Source organism: Nerophis ophidion, linkage group LG24 (genome assembly GCF_033978795.1).
Source record: "Nerophis ophidion isolate RoL-2023_Sa linkage group LG24, RoL_Noph_v1.0, whole genome shotgun sequence".
In the NCBI taxonomy this organism is placed as follows: domain Eukaryota; kingdom Metazoa; phylum Chordata; class Actinopteri; order Syngnathiformes; family Syngnathidae; genus Nerophis; species Nerophis ophidion.
This window is the reverse complement of record NC_084634.1, coordinates 18617361-18635446: the sequence shown is the minus strand read 5'-3', so window position 1 is coordinate 18635446 and position 18086 is coordinate 18617361. Positions and strand designations below refer to the sequence as shown.

At 38.1% G+C, this 18086-nt stretch overlaps 1 protein-coding gene across 1 annotated transcript; it reads right to left on the bottom strand.

Moving 5' to 3' along the window:
* Positions 1-3126: 3126 nt before the first annotated feature.
* Positions 3127-17711, bottom strand: tmem151ba (transmembrane protein 151Ba). The gene is made up of 2 exons (XM_061885758.1): positions 17272-17711; positions 3127-4941 (listed from the first exon to the last, which is right to left on the bottom strand). The coding sequence occupies exons 1-2, from the start codon at positions 17353-17355 to the stop codon at positions 3502-3504; spliced, it is 1524 nt and encodes a 507-aa protein (XP_061741742.1). The 5' UTR covers positions 17356-17711; the 3' UTR covers positions 3127-3501.
* Between the last annotated feature and the right edge of the window lie 375 nt (positions 17712-18086).

Sequence of the window (18086 nt, the reverse complement as noted above, 5' to 3'; positions counted from 1 at the left end):
CAAGGAAAACTCACACCCAGTGGGACGTCGGTGACAATGATGACTATGAGAACCTTGGACATAAAAAGACATGGAAATAGTCTTAAATGTTTTTTCTCTCCTATTAGCAGGCGTAATCAGTTCATGCACAAAGACTAGATAGGACAAGAATTCTGAACTCTGACTAGCTCTAGTCTGAAATGTAAACGATCGCAACTGGACTTTCCGGTTGTCTTAAAATTTGTTTTGTTTTTCATCCAAGCAGTGCTGAAAATGTACTATCAGTTCTTATATGTCTTGTACATGTTAAAGAATGGACAGTAAACAGCATCTTTAATCTTGAATCTAAGCAAGCTTCATCAGTTCATTCTCAAACACTAGATAGGACAGTTCTAGCCAGAATTTTTACCAGGTGTATAATCAGACATTTAATCGATCGTATCTGGACTTTAGATTTCCCTAATTGCTCTGCCTCTCATCCAAGCAGGCTTCATCTGTTGATGTTTAAAGACTAGATAGAACAGCTGTAGTTTGAAGTATGACTCGTTCTAGTCTGAAGTCTGGCTCGCTCTAGTCTGAAGTTTAACAATCACTTGTCAGGAACTAAATCAAACCCAACTCAGATCTGTCCTAGATGTTTTGTCTCTCCTATTAGCATGCTTCACCAATTCATGCTCAAAGACTAGATAGGACAGCTCTAGTCTGGAATTTAATCAATCGCAACTGGGCTGCTTGAGTCATGTTTGGAGATGTTTTTCCTCTCATCCAAGCATGCTTCACCAGTTTATGCTAATCGACTAGATAGGACAGCTTTAGTCTGTATTCTGACTAGCTGTACAGTCTGAGTTTGAATTGATTGTATCTAGACTGTTCAGATTGTCTTAGATTGTTTGGTCTTCCATATAAGCAGGCCTACTCCGTTCATACTCAAATACTAGATAGGACAACTGCCTTAAAATCTGACTTGCTCTGGTCTGGAATTGAATCAATCTTAACTGGACTGTTTAGGTTATCTTTGGAGACGTTTTGCCTCTCATCCAAGCATGCTTCACCAGTTTATGCTAAACGCCTCGATAGGACAGCTTTAGTCTGTATTCTGACTAGCTGTACAGTCTGAGTTTGAATTGATTTTTCAAATTATCTTAGATAGTTTGTCTTCTATACAAGCAGGATTAATCAGTTCATACTGAAAGACTAGGTAGGACAGCAATAGCTTGAAATCTGACTTGCTCTGGTCTGTAATTGAATTGATCGCAACTGGACTGTTTATATTGTCTAAGATTGTTTTGTCTTCCATATAAGCAGGTCTAATCAGTTTATACTCAAATACTATATAGGACAACTCTGTCTTAAAATCTGACTTGCTCTGTTCTGGAATTGATTCGATCTTAACTGGACTGTTTAGGTTATCTTTGGAGACGTTTTGCCTCTCATCCAAGCATGCTTCACAAGTTTATGCTATAAGACGAAACAGGACACCTCTAGTCTGTATTCTGACAATCTGTACAGTCTGAATTTAAATTGATTGTTCAGATTATTTTTGATGTGTTTATCTTCCATACAAGCAGGCTTAATTAGTTGAAACTGAAAGACTAGGTAGGACAGCAATAGCTTGAAATCTGACTTGCTCTGGTCTGCAATTGAATTGATCGCAACTGGACTGTTCAGGTTATCTTTGGAGATGTTTTTCCTCTCATCCAAGCATGCTTCACCAGTCGATGCTAAAAGACTAAATAGAACAGCTCTATTCTGTATTCTGACTAGCTGTACAGTCTGAATTTTAATTGATTGTATCTGAACTGTTCAGAGTGCATTAGATGTTCCTTATAAGCAGGCTTATTCAGTTCATACTTAAAGACCAGGTAGGACAACTTTAGCTTGAAATCTGACTTGCTCTGTTCTGGAATTGCCTCTCATCCAAGCATACTTCATCAGTTCATGCTCAAAGACTAGGTAGGACAGGTCTGGTCTGACGTTGAAATCGATTCAATTTCACATTCACTTCAGCATCACTTGTTCGCCATGTTTTCTTTCCCGTATGACAAAAATGTTCGGCACAAATGAAACAAAGTTATGATTGTTTAATTGTTGTTTTCATCAAAACCAGGTTAACTTATCGTCACACTTGTATTTCTTTTAAAAAATGACACTGTAAAAATCGCTTGTACATTTTAAAATATTTTACAAGGGTAGCTGAGGGAAATTACAGATTTTACTTCAAGTGCCCCTGTCTTTCTGTTTTAGACCACAAGACATTTCTAAAACGTGGACTATCAGTACCATCCTGTGAGTTCATAGTTATTTGAATCTTGTCCACACAGCACAGTCTTGATAAATCAACTTTAAAAGTCTTAGAAGCCACAGTGTGTACCCTAAGCAACAATCACATCATATCTGCTTCTTAGCCAACCAGAGTCTTCTTAAAGGCCTACTGAAATGAGATTTTCTTATTTAAACCGGGATAGCAGGTCCATTCTATGTGTCATACTTGATCATTTCGCGATATTGCCATATTTTTGCAGAAAGGATTTAGTAGAGAACATCGACAATAAAGTTCTCAACTTTTGGTCGCTAATAAAAAAGCCTTGTCTTTACCGGAAGTAGGAAACGATGTGCGCGTGACGTCACGGGTTTTAGGGCTCCTCACATCCTCACATTGTTTACAATCATAGCCATCAGCACCGAGAGCGATTCGGACCGAGAAAGCAACAATTTCCCCAATAAGTTGAGCGAGGATGAAAGATTTGTGGATGAGGATATTGAGGGTGAAGGACTAGAAAAAAAAAAAAAAGAAAAAAAAGGCGATTGCAGTGGGAGCGATTCAGATGTTATTAGACACATTTACTAGGATAATTCTGGAAAATCCCTTACGTGCCTATTGTTTTAGTGAAATTATACAGTACCTGAAAGTCGGAGGGGTGTGGCCACGGGTCTGTTGACCGCCAGTGTCTGCGTGGGAGGAGGTAATAGTCCGCGGCAGCTGCAGGAGGACGCATCCGACGCAGGCTCCGCTCATAACTACGGTAAGAGCCAACTTATTACCACAATTTTCTCACCGAAAACTGCCGGTTGACATGTGGTCGGGATCCATAATAAAGCTTCACCTTCGGGAATTTTAAACAAGGAAACACCGGCTGTGGCTAAAGGCTAAAAGCTTCCCACCTCCATCTTTGTACTTTGACTTCTCCATTATTAATTGAACAAATTGCAAAAGATTCAGCAACACAGATGTCCAGAATACTGTGTAATTATGCGATTAAAGCAGACTTCTTATAGCTTGGATCGGGCTGGAAAATAATGTCCGCTACAACCCGAGACGTCAAACGCAAGCGTCATCATAAGCGTCTTCATTCCGCGACGTTTTCAAGACGGCACTTCGCGGGAAATTTAAAATTGCAATTTAGTAAACTAAAAAGGCCGTATTGGCATGTGTTGCAATGTTAATATTTCATCATTGATATATAAACTATCAGACTGCGTTGGGTTTCAGTAGGCCTTTAAGCCCCTGTCTTAGGTCCAGGGTCATAGAGAAGTCTCCACACAGGATCCGTTAATGTGTAGAGAGTGATGGTCGTGGTTGAGGCAGCCTTCATTGCTATGTACGATGAGTACGGGAAAGTAGAGGGCGTCCTGGTACGCCGGAGGGCCCTCCCCGCCGTCCGGATGGCCCGACAGGCAGCGCGTGCTCTCCGTGGGCCGGCTGGGCATGTCGTTTAAGCTGCCGCTGCTCCTCCACGGGCAGCTCCGCCTGGAGCCGTAGAGCCGGCTTAACGAAAAGCGGCTGGCGCTGAACGGGAGCCGGGGGCTGGCCGTGTTGCAGATGCTCAGGGCGCTGCGGGAGAAAATGGAGGAACTGCTGATGGCACGCTGGCAACGTTGGCAGTTCTGTCTGTAGCGCCGACAAACGGAGGAGTTATTGCCGCTGCCTGAAAGCTGGGCCAGGTCCATGAGAACCGCCTCCGAGTAGCTAGGTACCAGCTGCTGGTTGGAGCGAATGTGCCACTCCAGTTCCGTGCTGTCGATGGTGTTGACCCGCGGGATGTGTCTGCAGTACGGACGCTCCTCGGAAGGCGTCACAGGCACGTAGTCGAAGCCAAAGAGCTTCTCCACATGGTAGTGGACGCACGCCGTTCGGTACTCGGACAGCACCCGTAAAGGCCAGGAGAGAGTCAAGGCGGCTGCTGTCCAGAAGGTGGAATGTGCTGCGTACCACGGAAGGTGATTTGGATCGGAGAAGGAAATCATGTATTCCTTAAAGTCTACATTCTTTAGGTGCATCCCTTCACGGGCCTCCATGTAGTCATCCAAACCCTCATTCTCTGTGAAGAACCTGGCCCGCTGGGTCAGGTAAGAGTTTTCCGACTCCACGTTGGCAAAGCTGAAGCACTTGGTGAACCTCAACTTGGTGACAGGGAAGCACTCCAAGCCCCGCAGGCCCTTTGAGATGTCCTTCACGCCGCAGTTCCCATAGTCGAACTCAGCCTCGGCCACGTGCGTGTTGACTCTTTCGTGGTAGACCTGCGTGGTGGTGTACGCGTCCCCGTTGCGGTAGCGCGTCACCTGCCGCGTCCTCCTAACGTAGTGGTAGCTGACGGCCTTCCACCAGATGCACGGCGTGGCCTGCTGCATCCTCCGCACGCGCTCGGCCACGTCGTCGACGTCCACATTGTACTGCAGCTCCTGCCTGGTGTGGCAGTGCCAGCATTCCACCAGGTAGACCACGTAGAGCATGACCAGAAAGGCCAGGGGGATGTAGATGTAACCGTCGGAGCAGGGACTGTCGTGGTACATCATGGACCGGCCCTTGTAGGCGCTGTCGAAGGAGAGGCGCGTCACTGTGGCCACCCGGCACCAGGCCATGGCGCCCACACAGCCGTACATGAGCAGGGAGAGCAGCAGACATTTCCAGTGGCTGTCCTGGCACAAGGACCTCAGCAGGGACTGCTTCTGGGGCTGCTGCGGCTGCACACAGACAACGAGACAACCGTCAGGTAATGCGTCAAATTTCATGCAGTGATGCATTTTCTTTGGCTTTTTTGAGCCATGCCATCACAGTAAACTGACTCCTCGTGGAATGCGCATTGCAATGTCCGCCGCTGTCGTGATGTGAGGCGAAACGCATGCAAACACACGCAGTGATCAACAACACGAAAAATTGTACGGTAAAAATTCTGTTTAGTTGCCAGAATTTTAACGTGAAAATAAGTTTTTCCATTTACAGTAATCCGCTGTGAAAAAAAAAAAATTGTAGGTTTTCCAGTAAAAAACCGGCGGCTCAGTCCTGTAAAAGTAAACTTTCACAATATTATGTTAGACCCACTCGTTTTTCCATGTACATTAATGAACTGTAAAAATGATAACCATTGATTTTACGGTAAAAATAACCGGCAGTTCAGTTGTCAGTATTTTACCGTAAAAATATCTGGTACTATTTTGCAATTTACACTAATACACTGTGAAGAAAAAAAAAAAAAAAGAGTGATTTTACAGTTCAGTCGGCAGAATTCCACTGTAAAGCAATCGTAACGTTTTATCCATTTACAGTAATGTGCTGCAAAAAACGACTGTATATTTTATGTAAAAAAAACAAAAATCTGACAGCTCAGTCGTCAGAATTTTACCGTAAAAATAAAAGTGATACAGTAGGTTTTACAGAAAAAAAAACTGTCAGCTCAGTCCCATAAAAGTGGTAGTTTTTCTTTAACAGTAATACAGTGTAAAAACGACAATAGGTTTTACGGTAAAATCCCACCTCAGTCCCCAGAATTTTTCCATAAAAATAAGAGTGGTACCGTTTTTCCATTGGCAGTATTACACTGTAAAAATGACGACCGTCAATTTAATGGTAAAAAATAAGGCAGCTCAGTTGTCAGCATTTTAAGGTAAAAATAAAAGTGGTTTTGTTTCAAATACAGTATAAAAACAGCAAGCATAGATTTTTAATTTTAACAAAAAAATCTTAACAAAAAATGCACGTTGTTGTGAAGCCGCAATATTCGAAGCAGGACGACAGCATAGCTGGAAATATTTTAAAAACATATATTTTTAGCCTTTTTATAAAATTTAAAAAACTCCACAAAAACAATATTTATGCTAGCAAATGCCTAATATGCAATCAAAAACGTTAAAGTTAAAAGTTAAAGTAGCAATGATTGTCACACACACACACACACAAGATGTGGTGAAATTATTCTCTGCATTTGGCCCATCACCCTTGATCTCCCCCTGGGAGGTGAGGGGAGCAGTGGGCAGGAGCAGTGCAACGCCTGGGAATCATTTATGGTGATTTAACCCCCAATTCCAACGCTTAATGCTGAGTGCCAAGCAGGGAGGTAATGGGTCCCATTTTTATAGTCATTGGTGGTATGACTCGGGATTTGAATTCACGACCTACTGATCTCAGGGCGGACATTCTAACCACTAGGCCACTGAGTAGGTGGCCTAGTGGTTAGAGTGTTGAATAAACTTTTAAAAATGTTAAAATATCCCTAAAATAATCTGCGGTGTGATGTGGCGAGGGACGACTGTACCCGCAGAATTTGGTTAAAAAAAAACAAAAAGCTAGCAGGCTAATCGTTAATGTGCTCCTAGTATAGCAATTGACTAACAATTGAGTGTAATGATATTTGCAGTTTGTTTAGCGATTTTCATACTTGAAAATGCCTAGTTTACGATAAAGTGTAAATATGCTTTAAAAATGTTTTTAAAAATCTGCAGAGGATATTTTTGTGACAAGGGACGACTGTACCCGCAAAATTAGCTTAAAAAGCTAGCAGTCTAACAGTTTACATGCGTCAAGTAGCAATTGACTAACAATGTTAAGTATTGATATTTGTCGGTTGTTTAGCCATTTTATGCTTGAAAATGCTTAATTTAAGTAAAAAAATGTGTAATAAAAAATACAACATTTTAACAAAAAATGCATGTTGTTGTGAGGCCCCCAATATTTGAAGCAGGACGACCGTATAGCTCTAATCAATAAAAAACTTCTTTTTTATTTCTTAGCTTTTTTTTTACAAAATTAGAAAACTCACTAAAAAATTTAATTGAGGAATAAAACATTTTAAATGTGCTTTAAAAATTAAAAAATATCCCTAAAATTCTACAGTGGATATTTAAAGTGCGATGTGGTGAAGGATGACTGTCCTTGCAAAATTAGCAAAAAAAGCTAGCATGCGTCAACATGCGTCAAGTAGCAATTGACTATCATTGGCAAGTAGTATTGATTTGCAGTTTATTTAGCCTTTTTTATACTTGAAATAACCGTATTTCCTTGAATTGCCGCAGGGCATATAGTATGCACGGGCCTTGAATTACTGCCGGGTCAAACTCACTTCGCAAAATAATTAGTGCATGCTTAGTATTACCGCCTGGTCAAACTCGTGACGTCACGAGTGACACTTCCCCTGTCATCATTTTCAATATGGAGGAAGCTAATTTAAATACCGGTAATTTGAAATCGCATAAAGGGAAGAAGATTAGGAGCTATTCAGTAGGATTCAAGGTCCAACCTTACATCACACTCAAATTTTTACTGCATGCCTTTGGTAAGTGCCGGAGTGAAAAGAGGTTTTAAAATAATTAGCGCATGCTTACTTTTACCGCATGCCTTTGGTAAGCGCATGAGTGAGAAGAGGTTTTAAATTAATTAGCGCCCCGGTGTTGTGAAGCCACAGTATTTGAAACAGGAAAATGTGAGGATGGAGTCAATGAAAAGCGATTTTTTTGCCTTTTTACAAAATTATAAAAATACAATAAAACTAAAAAAAATTCCACTCGAAGGTGATGTCAGCAAAAACAAAAAAATATGAAAATTTACATACAAAATTAATGCCAGATTCAACCTTTACATATCCCTATTTTTTTGTTAATGATAAACTACAGTTTCTTTCTCTCCACAAACATCCATGAAAACTTGTCCCATGTAGAGTATCTCATATGTCCCACACAGAATATGTGCATGAAGCTAAAAATGACTCACATGAAATATTCAGTCCAATATTCAGTGTTGTAAGTGCTTCGGCATCGTTTATGCATGAGTGGTTGCACACGTCACGGCGTGTACATCTCACCATGCGGAGGTTGGCCCGCCATCAGGTCAAAGAGTCGCCTTGCTGATGAAAGTACAATATGCGTGCCTTGCCCCCATGCATGTTGCTGCCAGGAAGTCAATGCTCCCGTTTAGTGCGTGCATGCTCATTCAAGTCCATACTCAATGGTGGCAAAGCATAAAGCCGGTGGCGTCCTTCGTCACCTCAGGGAAGAGGCAGCCCCCGTGCCTGGATCATGACTTAGTCACGCTTTTTGGGATGGCTGCCATGCAAACCTGGCAAGGACTCTGAAAAGTCCCAGGAAGGAAGGATTATTCCAAACTTCAACAGTTGGATCGTATTTAAAGGCCTACTGAAATGAGGTTTTCTTATTTAAACGGGAATAGCAGGTCCATTCTATGTGTCATACTTGATCATTTCACGATATTGCCATATTTTTGCTGAGAGGATTTAGTAGAGAACATCGACGATAAAGTTCGCAACTTTTGGTCGCTAATAGAAAAGCCCTGCCTTTACCGGAAGTATGTGCGCGTGACGTCACGAGTTGTTTGATGGCTCCTCACATATTCACATTGTCTATAATGGGACCCACCAGCAGTAAGAGCAATTCGGACCGAGAAAGCGACAATTTCCTCATTAATTTGCGCGAGGATGAAAGATTTGTGAATTAGGATATTGATAGTGAAGGACTAGAAGGAAAAAAAAACGACGGCTCCCGGCGGCGGCAGTGTGAGCGTTTCAGATGTAATAAGACACATTTACAAGGATAATTCTGGAAGATCCCTTATCTGCTTATGTTTTAATAGTGTTTTAGTGAGATTTTAAAGATTGTAAAGACATACCTCGAGGTCGGATAGCTGCGGTGAACACGCAGTGTCTCAGAGAGAAGACGAGTAGCCAAGCTCACAGCTGCCTTTTTTGACAGCTGCTGCAGGACGACGAATAATCCACTGATTTCTCCAGTAAGATATATATCACAATTTCCCCATGCAAAAACATGCTGGTTGACGTAGAGAAAACATGTTCGCTTGACCGCTCCGCTTCACAACAAACAAAGAAACACCGGCTGTGTCTCGGTGCTAAAGACAGCTGCAATCCACCGCTTTCCACCAATAGCTTTGTTCTTTATAGTCTCCATTATTAAATGAACAAATTGCAAAAGATTCAGCAACACAGATGTCCAAAATACTGTGTAATTATGCGATTAAAGCAGACGACTTTTAGCCGTGTAGTGGTGCAGCGCTAATATTTCCTAACAGTCCGTGACGTCACGCGTGTGCACGTCATCATTCCGCAACATTTTCAACAAGTAACTCGCGGGAAATTTCAAATGGCAATTTAGTAAACTAAAAAGGCCGTATTGGCATGTGTTGCAATATTAATATTTCATCATTGATACATAATCTATCAGACTGCGTGGTCGGTAGTAGTGGGTTTCAGTAGGCCTTTAAAACAAAAGGTTATTGGCGACCATCTTTTTCTGCATTGGCCAAAGCTTGCTGGCCAGCATAAGTACTACATCTTCCTAACGCTAACTTTACCACCCACACAGGTGACAGGGATTAACTGCAAATTTCCCCACTGAGGTGACGAGCCCACTGCAGAAGAAGTATTTACCGGTACGTGTGCATGCAGTACAACCACAATCAATACAACATGACACACTTTGTGACTCGTGCTACTCTTTTACGGCCTCCAGTTAAGCAGCTGGAATAATTATGATAATCAACTTATCAATATCAACATTCCAATGACCATCATTGGACCTACAGAGAGGAGGAAAGGGTTTTCGTGCAACCACAAAAGCCGACAGATAGGAAAATATTACATGCAAGCGTAAGGACACAGAAAAGACATCGATGTACATAGATGAGGAAATATGGATTTATTGATGTTGCAATTAGATGCTCCCCATGGGTAAATCTGCACAATTTACGGTCATTGCAAGTTTCTAGGTAAAAGAAATACACACGTTTGCAGCAGACAGTAAGATTAACGGACAAAATTTTGCCAAAGTTACAATATAATAAATAAAGCATCCAATAATACATGATAGAATACATATATAGTACCGTTTGTTGTCCTGCCAGAAGTGCTTGTATTATTAATGGAGTAGGTTACAGCCTATACTCACAAATGCCCAAAATATTTTGTAAAAATTGGGAAAAAAATTTAGCTGACTTGCATGTTTTCCTCAAATATTGTAAATATGTATAGAATGTTTGAAACATGTAAATGAAAATGCACAAAATGGGTAAGAAATTATTTTAAATTGTATCACCATTTCTAGAACAAATTATATGTTTACATCAAATATTGTAAATATACAGTAAATGTTTACATTTGAAACCGTTAAAAATGCACAAAAAATTCAAGAAATTATAAATGGTATCAATGTAAATTAGTAGTACAAATATATGTTGGAAATAGACAAATAAATGAAATCATGTGTGCATATGTTTGCAATAATTATAGTAACCATCAAAAAGTTTTCATCAAATATAGTAATTATGTAGTAAAAATGTGTGCTCTACACGTGCGAATCAATGAAAATCATAAATTGTCACCATTTCTAGCAGAAATTGTGTGTTGACATTAAATATTGTCAATATATAGTAAAATGTTTGTAATAGGCGAACACATGAAAATGCACGTACAAATATGTTCACATTAGCTATTGTAAGTAGATTTAAAAAATGGACATCAAATTTTGTAAATATGTATAATAACAGATTTTTCAACATTCCAATGATCATCATTGGACCTACAAAGAGGAGGTAAGAGAGTTCGTGCAAAAAAAAAAAGCTGACAGATAGGAAAATATTCCATGCAAATGTAAGGGCACAGAAAAGACATCGATGTAGATAGATGGAGGAAATATGGATTTATTGATGTTGCAATTAGATGCTCCCCATGGGAAAATCTGCAGAATTTACGGTCATTGCAATTTTTTAGGTAAACGAAATACACACCTTTGCAGCAGACAGTAAGATTAACGGACAAAATTTTGCTAATGTTACAATATAATAAATAAAGCATCCGATAATACATGATAGAATATATACAGTACCTTTTGTTGTCTTGCCAGAAGTGATTGTATTATTAATAGAGTAGGTTACAGTCTATACTCACAAATACCCAAAATATTTTGTAAAAATTGGAAAAAAATGTAGCTGACCTGCATGTTTTCCTCAATTATTGTAAATATGTATAGTATGTTTGAAACGTGTAAATGAAAATGCACAAAATGTGTAAGAAATTAATTTAAATTGTATCACCATATGTAGAAGAAATTATATATTGGAAATATATAATTGTAAATATACTGTAAATGTGTATATTTGAAACCATTGAAAATGCACAAAAAATGTAAGAAATTATAAATGGTATCAATGTAAATTAATAGTACAAATATGTTTGAAATAGCCAAATAAATGAAAACATGCATGCATATGTTTGCAATAATTACAGTAACCGTCAAAAAGTTTTCATCAAATATTGTAATTATGTAGTAAAAATGTGTGTTTGACACGTGCAAATCAATGAAAATCATAAATTGTCACCATTTCTAGCAGAAATTGTGTGTTGACATTAAATATTGTCAATATATAGTAAAATGTTTATAATAGGCGAACACATGAAAATGCACGTACAAATATGTTCACATTAGCTATTGTAAGTAGATTTCAAAAATGTACATCAAATTTTGTAAATATGTATAATAACAGATTTTTCAACATTCCAATGTTCATCATTGGACCTAAAGAGGAGGTAAGAGAGTTCGTGCAAAAAAAAAAAAAAAAAGCTGACAGATAGGAATATATTCCATGCAAATGTAAGGACACAGAAAAGACATCGATGTAGATGGATGGAGGAAATATGGATTTATTGATGTTGCAATTACATGCTCCCCATGGGAAAATCTGCAGAATTTACGGTCATTGCAAGTTTCTAGGTAAACAAAATACACACCTTTGCAGCAGACAGTACGATTCACGGACAACATTTTGCTAATGTTATAATATAATAAATAAAGCATCCAATAATACATGATAGAATACATATATAGTACCTTTTGTTGTCCTGCCAGACGTGATTGTATTATTAATAGAGTAGGTTACAGCCTATACTCACACGTTTTTTTTTAGCTGACTTGCATGTTTTCCTCAAATATTGTAAATATCTAGTATGTTTGAAACATGTAAATGAAAATGCACAAAATGTGTAAGAAATTATAAATTGAAGCACCATTTCTAGCAGAAATTCTATATTTACATCAAATATTGTAAATATATTTGATTAAAATATACTTACAATATATTGACATCAAATATATTGTAAATATATTTTCAATGTATTTTCATTGAAACCAACGAAAATGCAAAAAAACTGTAAGAAATGATAAATGTTATCAAATATTGTAAATATGTAGTAAATACGTATGTTTAAAACCAAATTAAATGCACGAAAAATTGTAAGAAATTATAAATGTATCAATGTAAATTGATAGTACAATTGTATGTTTGAAATACGCAAATAAATGAAAACGTACCTGCATGTTTGCAATAATTACTGTAAGCGTCAAAATATTTCCATCAAATATTGTAAATATGTAGTAAAAAAGTGTGTTTGACACATGCCAATCAATGAAAAATCATAAATTGTCACCATTTCTAACAGAAATTGTATGTTAACATTAAATATTTTCAATATATAGTACAAATGTTTAAAATAGGCGAAGACATGAATATGAACGTACATATATTGTTACATTTATTGTAAGTAGATTTTAAAATGTACATCAAATACTGTAAACATATACAATAACACATTTATCAACATTCCAATGACCATCATTGGACCTACAGAGAGGAGGAAAGAGTGTTCGTGCAAAAAAAAAAAAAAGCAGACGGATAGGAAAATATTACATGCAAATGTAAGGACACAGAGAAAACATCGATGTAGATAGATGAGGAAATATGGATTTATTGATGTTGCAATTACATGCTCCCCATGGGAAAATTTGTCGAATTTACGGTCATTTCAAGTTTCTAGGTAAAATAAATACACACCTTTGAAGCAGAAAGTAAGATTAACGAACAAAACGTTACTAATATTACAATATAATAAATAAAAAATCCAAAGATACATCATAGAATACATATATAGTACCTTTTGTTGTCCTGCCAGAAGTGTTTGTACTATTAATAGAGTACAGCCTATACTCACAAATGCCAAAAATATTTTGTAAACACTTGAAAAAAATGTAGCTGACTTGCATGTTTTCCTCAAATATTGTAAATGTGTATAGTATGTTTGAAAGATGTATATGAAAATGCACAAAATATGTAAGAAATTAATTTAAATTGTATCACCATTTCTAGAAGAAATTATATATTGTAAATAAAAGGGAATAAGCGGTAGGAAATGGATGGATGGATATAATTGTAAATATACAGTAAATGTGTGTATTGGAAACCATTGAAAATGCACAAAAAATGTAAGAAATGATAAATGGTACCAATGTAAATTAATAGTACAAATATGTTTGTAATAGACAAATAAATAATGAAAACGTGTGCATATGTTTGCAATAATTACTGTGAGCGTCAAAATGTTTTTATCAAATATTGTAAATATGCAGTAAAAATGTGTGTTTGACACAAATATTGTAAATATGCAGTAAAAATGTGTGTTTGACACATGCGAATCAATGAAAATCATAAATTGTCACCATTTGTTGCAGAAATTGTATGTTTACATTAAATATTGTCAATATATACAACAAATGTTTGAAATTGGCGAATACATGAATATGAACGTACATATATTGTTACATATTTATTGTAAGTAGATTTTTAAAATGTACATCTAATACTGTAAACATATATAATAACACATTTATCAACATTCCAATGACCATCATTGGACCTACAGAGAGGAGGAAAGAGTGTTCGTGCAACACCAAAAGCCGACAGATAGGAAAATATTACGTGGAAATGTAAGGACACAGAAAAGAGATCGATGTAGCTAAATGGAGAAAATATGGATCTATTGATGTTGCAATTACTACATGCTCCCCATGGGAAAATCTGCAGAATTTACAGTCATTGCAAGTTTCTTGGTAAAAGAAATACACACATTTGCAGCAGAAAGTTGGATTATCGGACAAAACTTTACTAATGTTACAAAAATAATAAATAAAGCATTCAATAATGTGTGTCATAAATTATAAATTGTATCACCTTTTCTAGCAGACATTGTATACAGTATTGTAAAAATGTAGTAAAAATTTTTGTCTGAAACATGCTAATAAGTGAAAATGTACATTCATGTGTGTTCACATTAGTTATTGTAAGTAGATTTAAAACATGTACATCAATTATTGTAAATATATATAATAACACATTTGTCAACATTCCAATGACCATCATTGGACCTACAGAGAGGAGGAAAGGGTTTTCGTGCAACAACAAAAGCCGACAGATAGGAAAATATTACATGCAAATGTAAGGACACAGAAAAGACATCGATGTACATAGATGGAGAAAATATGGATTTATTGATGTTGCAATTACATGCTCCCCATGGGAAAATCTGCAGAATTTACGGTCATTGTAAGTTTCCAGGTAAAAGGAAATACACACATTTGCAGCAGAAGGTAAGATTAACGGACAAAACTCTACTAATGTTACAAAATAATAAATAAAGCATCCAATAATGTGTGCCATAAATTATAAATTGTATCACCTTTTCTAGCAGACATTATATACAGTATTGCAAAAATGTAGTAAAAATGTTTGTCTGAAACATGCTAATAAATGAAAATGTACATTCATGTGTTCACATTAATTATTGTAAGTATATGCCAAATTGTTTGCATTCAAATATTGAAAATATATACCGTACTGAAAATTATTAGCATGCAAATGAATTGCTTGTTTGTGTTTACATTATTTATTATAAAGATATACATACACACACATATGTAAACATGTATATACATATATATATATAGATGTATATAAATATATACGTATAACGTAAATGTATATATATATATATATATATATGTATGTGTATATACTGTACATGTATGTATAGTGTATACACGTGTGTATGTATATATATATAAATATATATATATCCATCCATCCATTTTCTACCGCTTATTCCCTTTTGGGGTCGCGGGGGGCGCTGGCGCCTATCTCAGCTACAATCGGGCGGAAGGCGGGGTACACCCTGGACAAGTCGCCAACTCATCACAGGGCCAAAACAGATAGACAGACAACATTCACACTCACATTCACACACTAGGGCCAATTTAGTGTTGCCAATCAACCTATCCCCAGGTGCATGTCTTTGGAGGTGGGAGGAAGCCGGAGTACCCGGAAGGAACCCACGCAGTCACGGGAAGAACATGCAAACTCCACACAGAAAAATCCCGAGCCCGGGATTGAACTCAGGACTACTCAGGACCTTCGTATTTTGAGGCAGATACACTAACCCCTCTACTACCGTGCTGCCCAAAATATATACATACCGTATTTCCTTGAATTGCCGCAGGGCATATAGTATGCGCTTGCCTTGAATTACTGCCGGGTCAAACTCGATTCCCAAAATAATTAGCGCATGCTTAGTATTACCGCCTGGTCAAACTCGTGATGTCACAAGTGACACTTCCCCTGTCATCATTTTCAAAATGAAGAAGGCTGATTTCAATACCGGTAATTTGAAATCGCATAAAGGGAAGAATATTAAGAGCTATTCAGTAGGATTTAAGGTCCAACCATACATCACACTCAAATTTTTACTACATACCTTTGGTAAGTACCAGAGTGAGAAGAGGTTTTAAAATAATTAGCGCATGCTTGCTTACTTTTACCGCATGCCTTTGGTAAGCGCAGGAGTGAGAAGACGTTTTAAATTAATTAGCGCCCCAGCCAACTCACCACCAGGTGGTGATCGGTAGAAATCTCCGCCCCTCTAGGGCATCTGGTCAGGATGCCACCCGAACGCCTCCTTAGGGAGGTGTTTAGGGCACGTCCAACCGGTAAGAGGCCACAGGGAAGACCCAGGACACGTTGGGAAGACTATGTCTCCCGGGGGATCCCGAGAAGTGCTAGACGAAGTGGCTGGGGAGAGGGAAGGCTGGGCTTCCCTGCTTGGGCTGCTGCCCCCGCGACCCAACCTCGGATAAGCGGAAGATGATGGATGGATGGATTGATAGTGCCCCAGCGGCAATTCAAGGAAATACGGTATATGTGTATATATACATGTGTATATATACACATATGTGTATGTATACGTGTATTTACATATACGGTATGCGTATAAATATGTGTATATATACATATATGTACATTATATACATCCAGGTAAACATGTGTGTATATTATGTTACATATATAAATATATATGTATATACATATATGTATATGCATATATATATATATATATATATATATACTCACATACATATATGTATAGAATACTCATTTATGTATATTATATACATATATGTGTGTATGTATAAATATGTTTAGATATACATATATATATTTATATTATATACATGTATTTACATATTTATATATTCATACATACATTTATGTATGTATGAATATATATGATCATATACATATATGATTTATATACAATAGGCTCCGGCACCCCCCCCCCCCCCCCCCCCCCCCGGGGCCCCAAAAGGGACAAGCGGTAGATAAATGGATGGATGGATACATATATGATCCCATACATATATGATTCATATACATTTGAATGAATATACATACATCTATGTATGTATATATACTTGTATATAAATGTATATATTAATGTGTGTGTATATATTTCAAACAAATTGTATGTTTTTTCATCAAATATCCTCCGAAGAAAAGAAAAATGCTAATAAATGACACATTTTACTATCACTATAAAGTTCTGACATAAGACCTGCTATGTTACATAAAAGCCTCGTGTGTAATGGTCAAGAAGTTACACTTGAAATATACATCTTTATTATTATTCTTATTATTACTGTTCAATTCTACTCGGTGACCAGCGGGGATGAAGATTTCATGGATCCTGATGATGTGACAAAAGGAATGATTGCATGTTTTTGTTCATGTGTCCTAAAACACTCACAGTAAGTTCTCAACATTCTCATGTGATCAAACCAATGACATCAGAGAACGGCACGCTAATGACATCATTGTAAAGAATTAGAACAACAGCTCACCTCAGCCCTGGCATTGTTGTCCAAGTCTTCTTCAGGGGCGACGCTGGCGGTGCTGCCTTCACTGGCAGCTGATTCTGGGCACATGTTGACCCGAGAAGCCGGGGCATGGACCTCCACTCGGGATGGGATGACGATGATAATGAGGGTGAGGAAGGAGGCGTGCAGCTCCACATAAACCTAAACACACGGAGAGACCATCTGCGCATCATCTCCAAAAAAGCAACCCTGCAGCCAGACACATCCTGCAGGTTCCAGGTGGGCACGGCGGGAAGTGGAGCACCGTGGCGCGGGTAAGTAAACACGCCAAGGGAGAGAAAGAGAGAGAGATGAGCGCTTCAGGGGATGCTCGGAAACGACAAAAGCGACCCGCGGGTTTTGTCCATGGCAGCCAATAAGTGACGCCGGGAAGGCAGACAAAGAGGAGGACATGTGCGCGCCGCCGTGGCAGCAACGAGTGATGTGCGGATCGATACGGAAATATCGGCACCACCGATACCAGATTGTTACGCTCTAATATCGATTTTCAACTCCAAATATCGATACCCTAATTGAGTTCATGAACTTGAGCACAGTGTAAAGCAGGGGGTCACCAAGGCGGTGCCTGCGGCTGCGGGCACCAAGTAGCCCGTAAGGACCAGATGAGTAGCCCGCATGGCCTGTTCTAAAAATAGCTCAAATAACAGCACTTACCAGTGAGCTGCCTCTATTTTTTAAATTGTATTTATTTACTAGCAAGCTGGTTTCGCTTTGCTCGAAATTTTTAATTCTAAGAGAGACAAAACTCAAATAGAATTTGAAAATCCAAGAAAATATTT

Bases quoted from the DNA above. Each gene is read 5' to 3' on its own strand.
- tmem151ba (XM_061885758.1), bottom strand. From the start codon at position 17,355: ATGTGCCCAGAATCAGCTGCCAGTGAAGGCAGCACCGCCAGCGTCGCC. The intron at 4,942-17,271 runs GTGAGCTGTTGT...GTCTGTGTGCAG, and splicing joins ACAACAATGCCAGGGCTGAG to CCGCAGCAGCCCCAGAAGCA.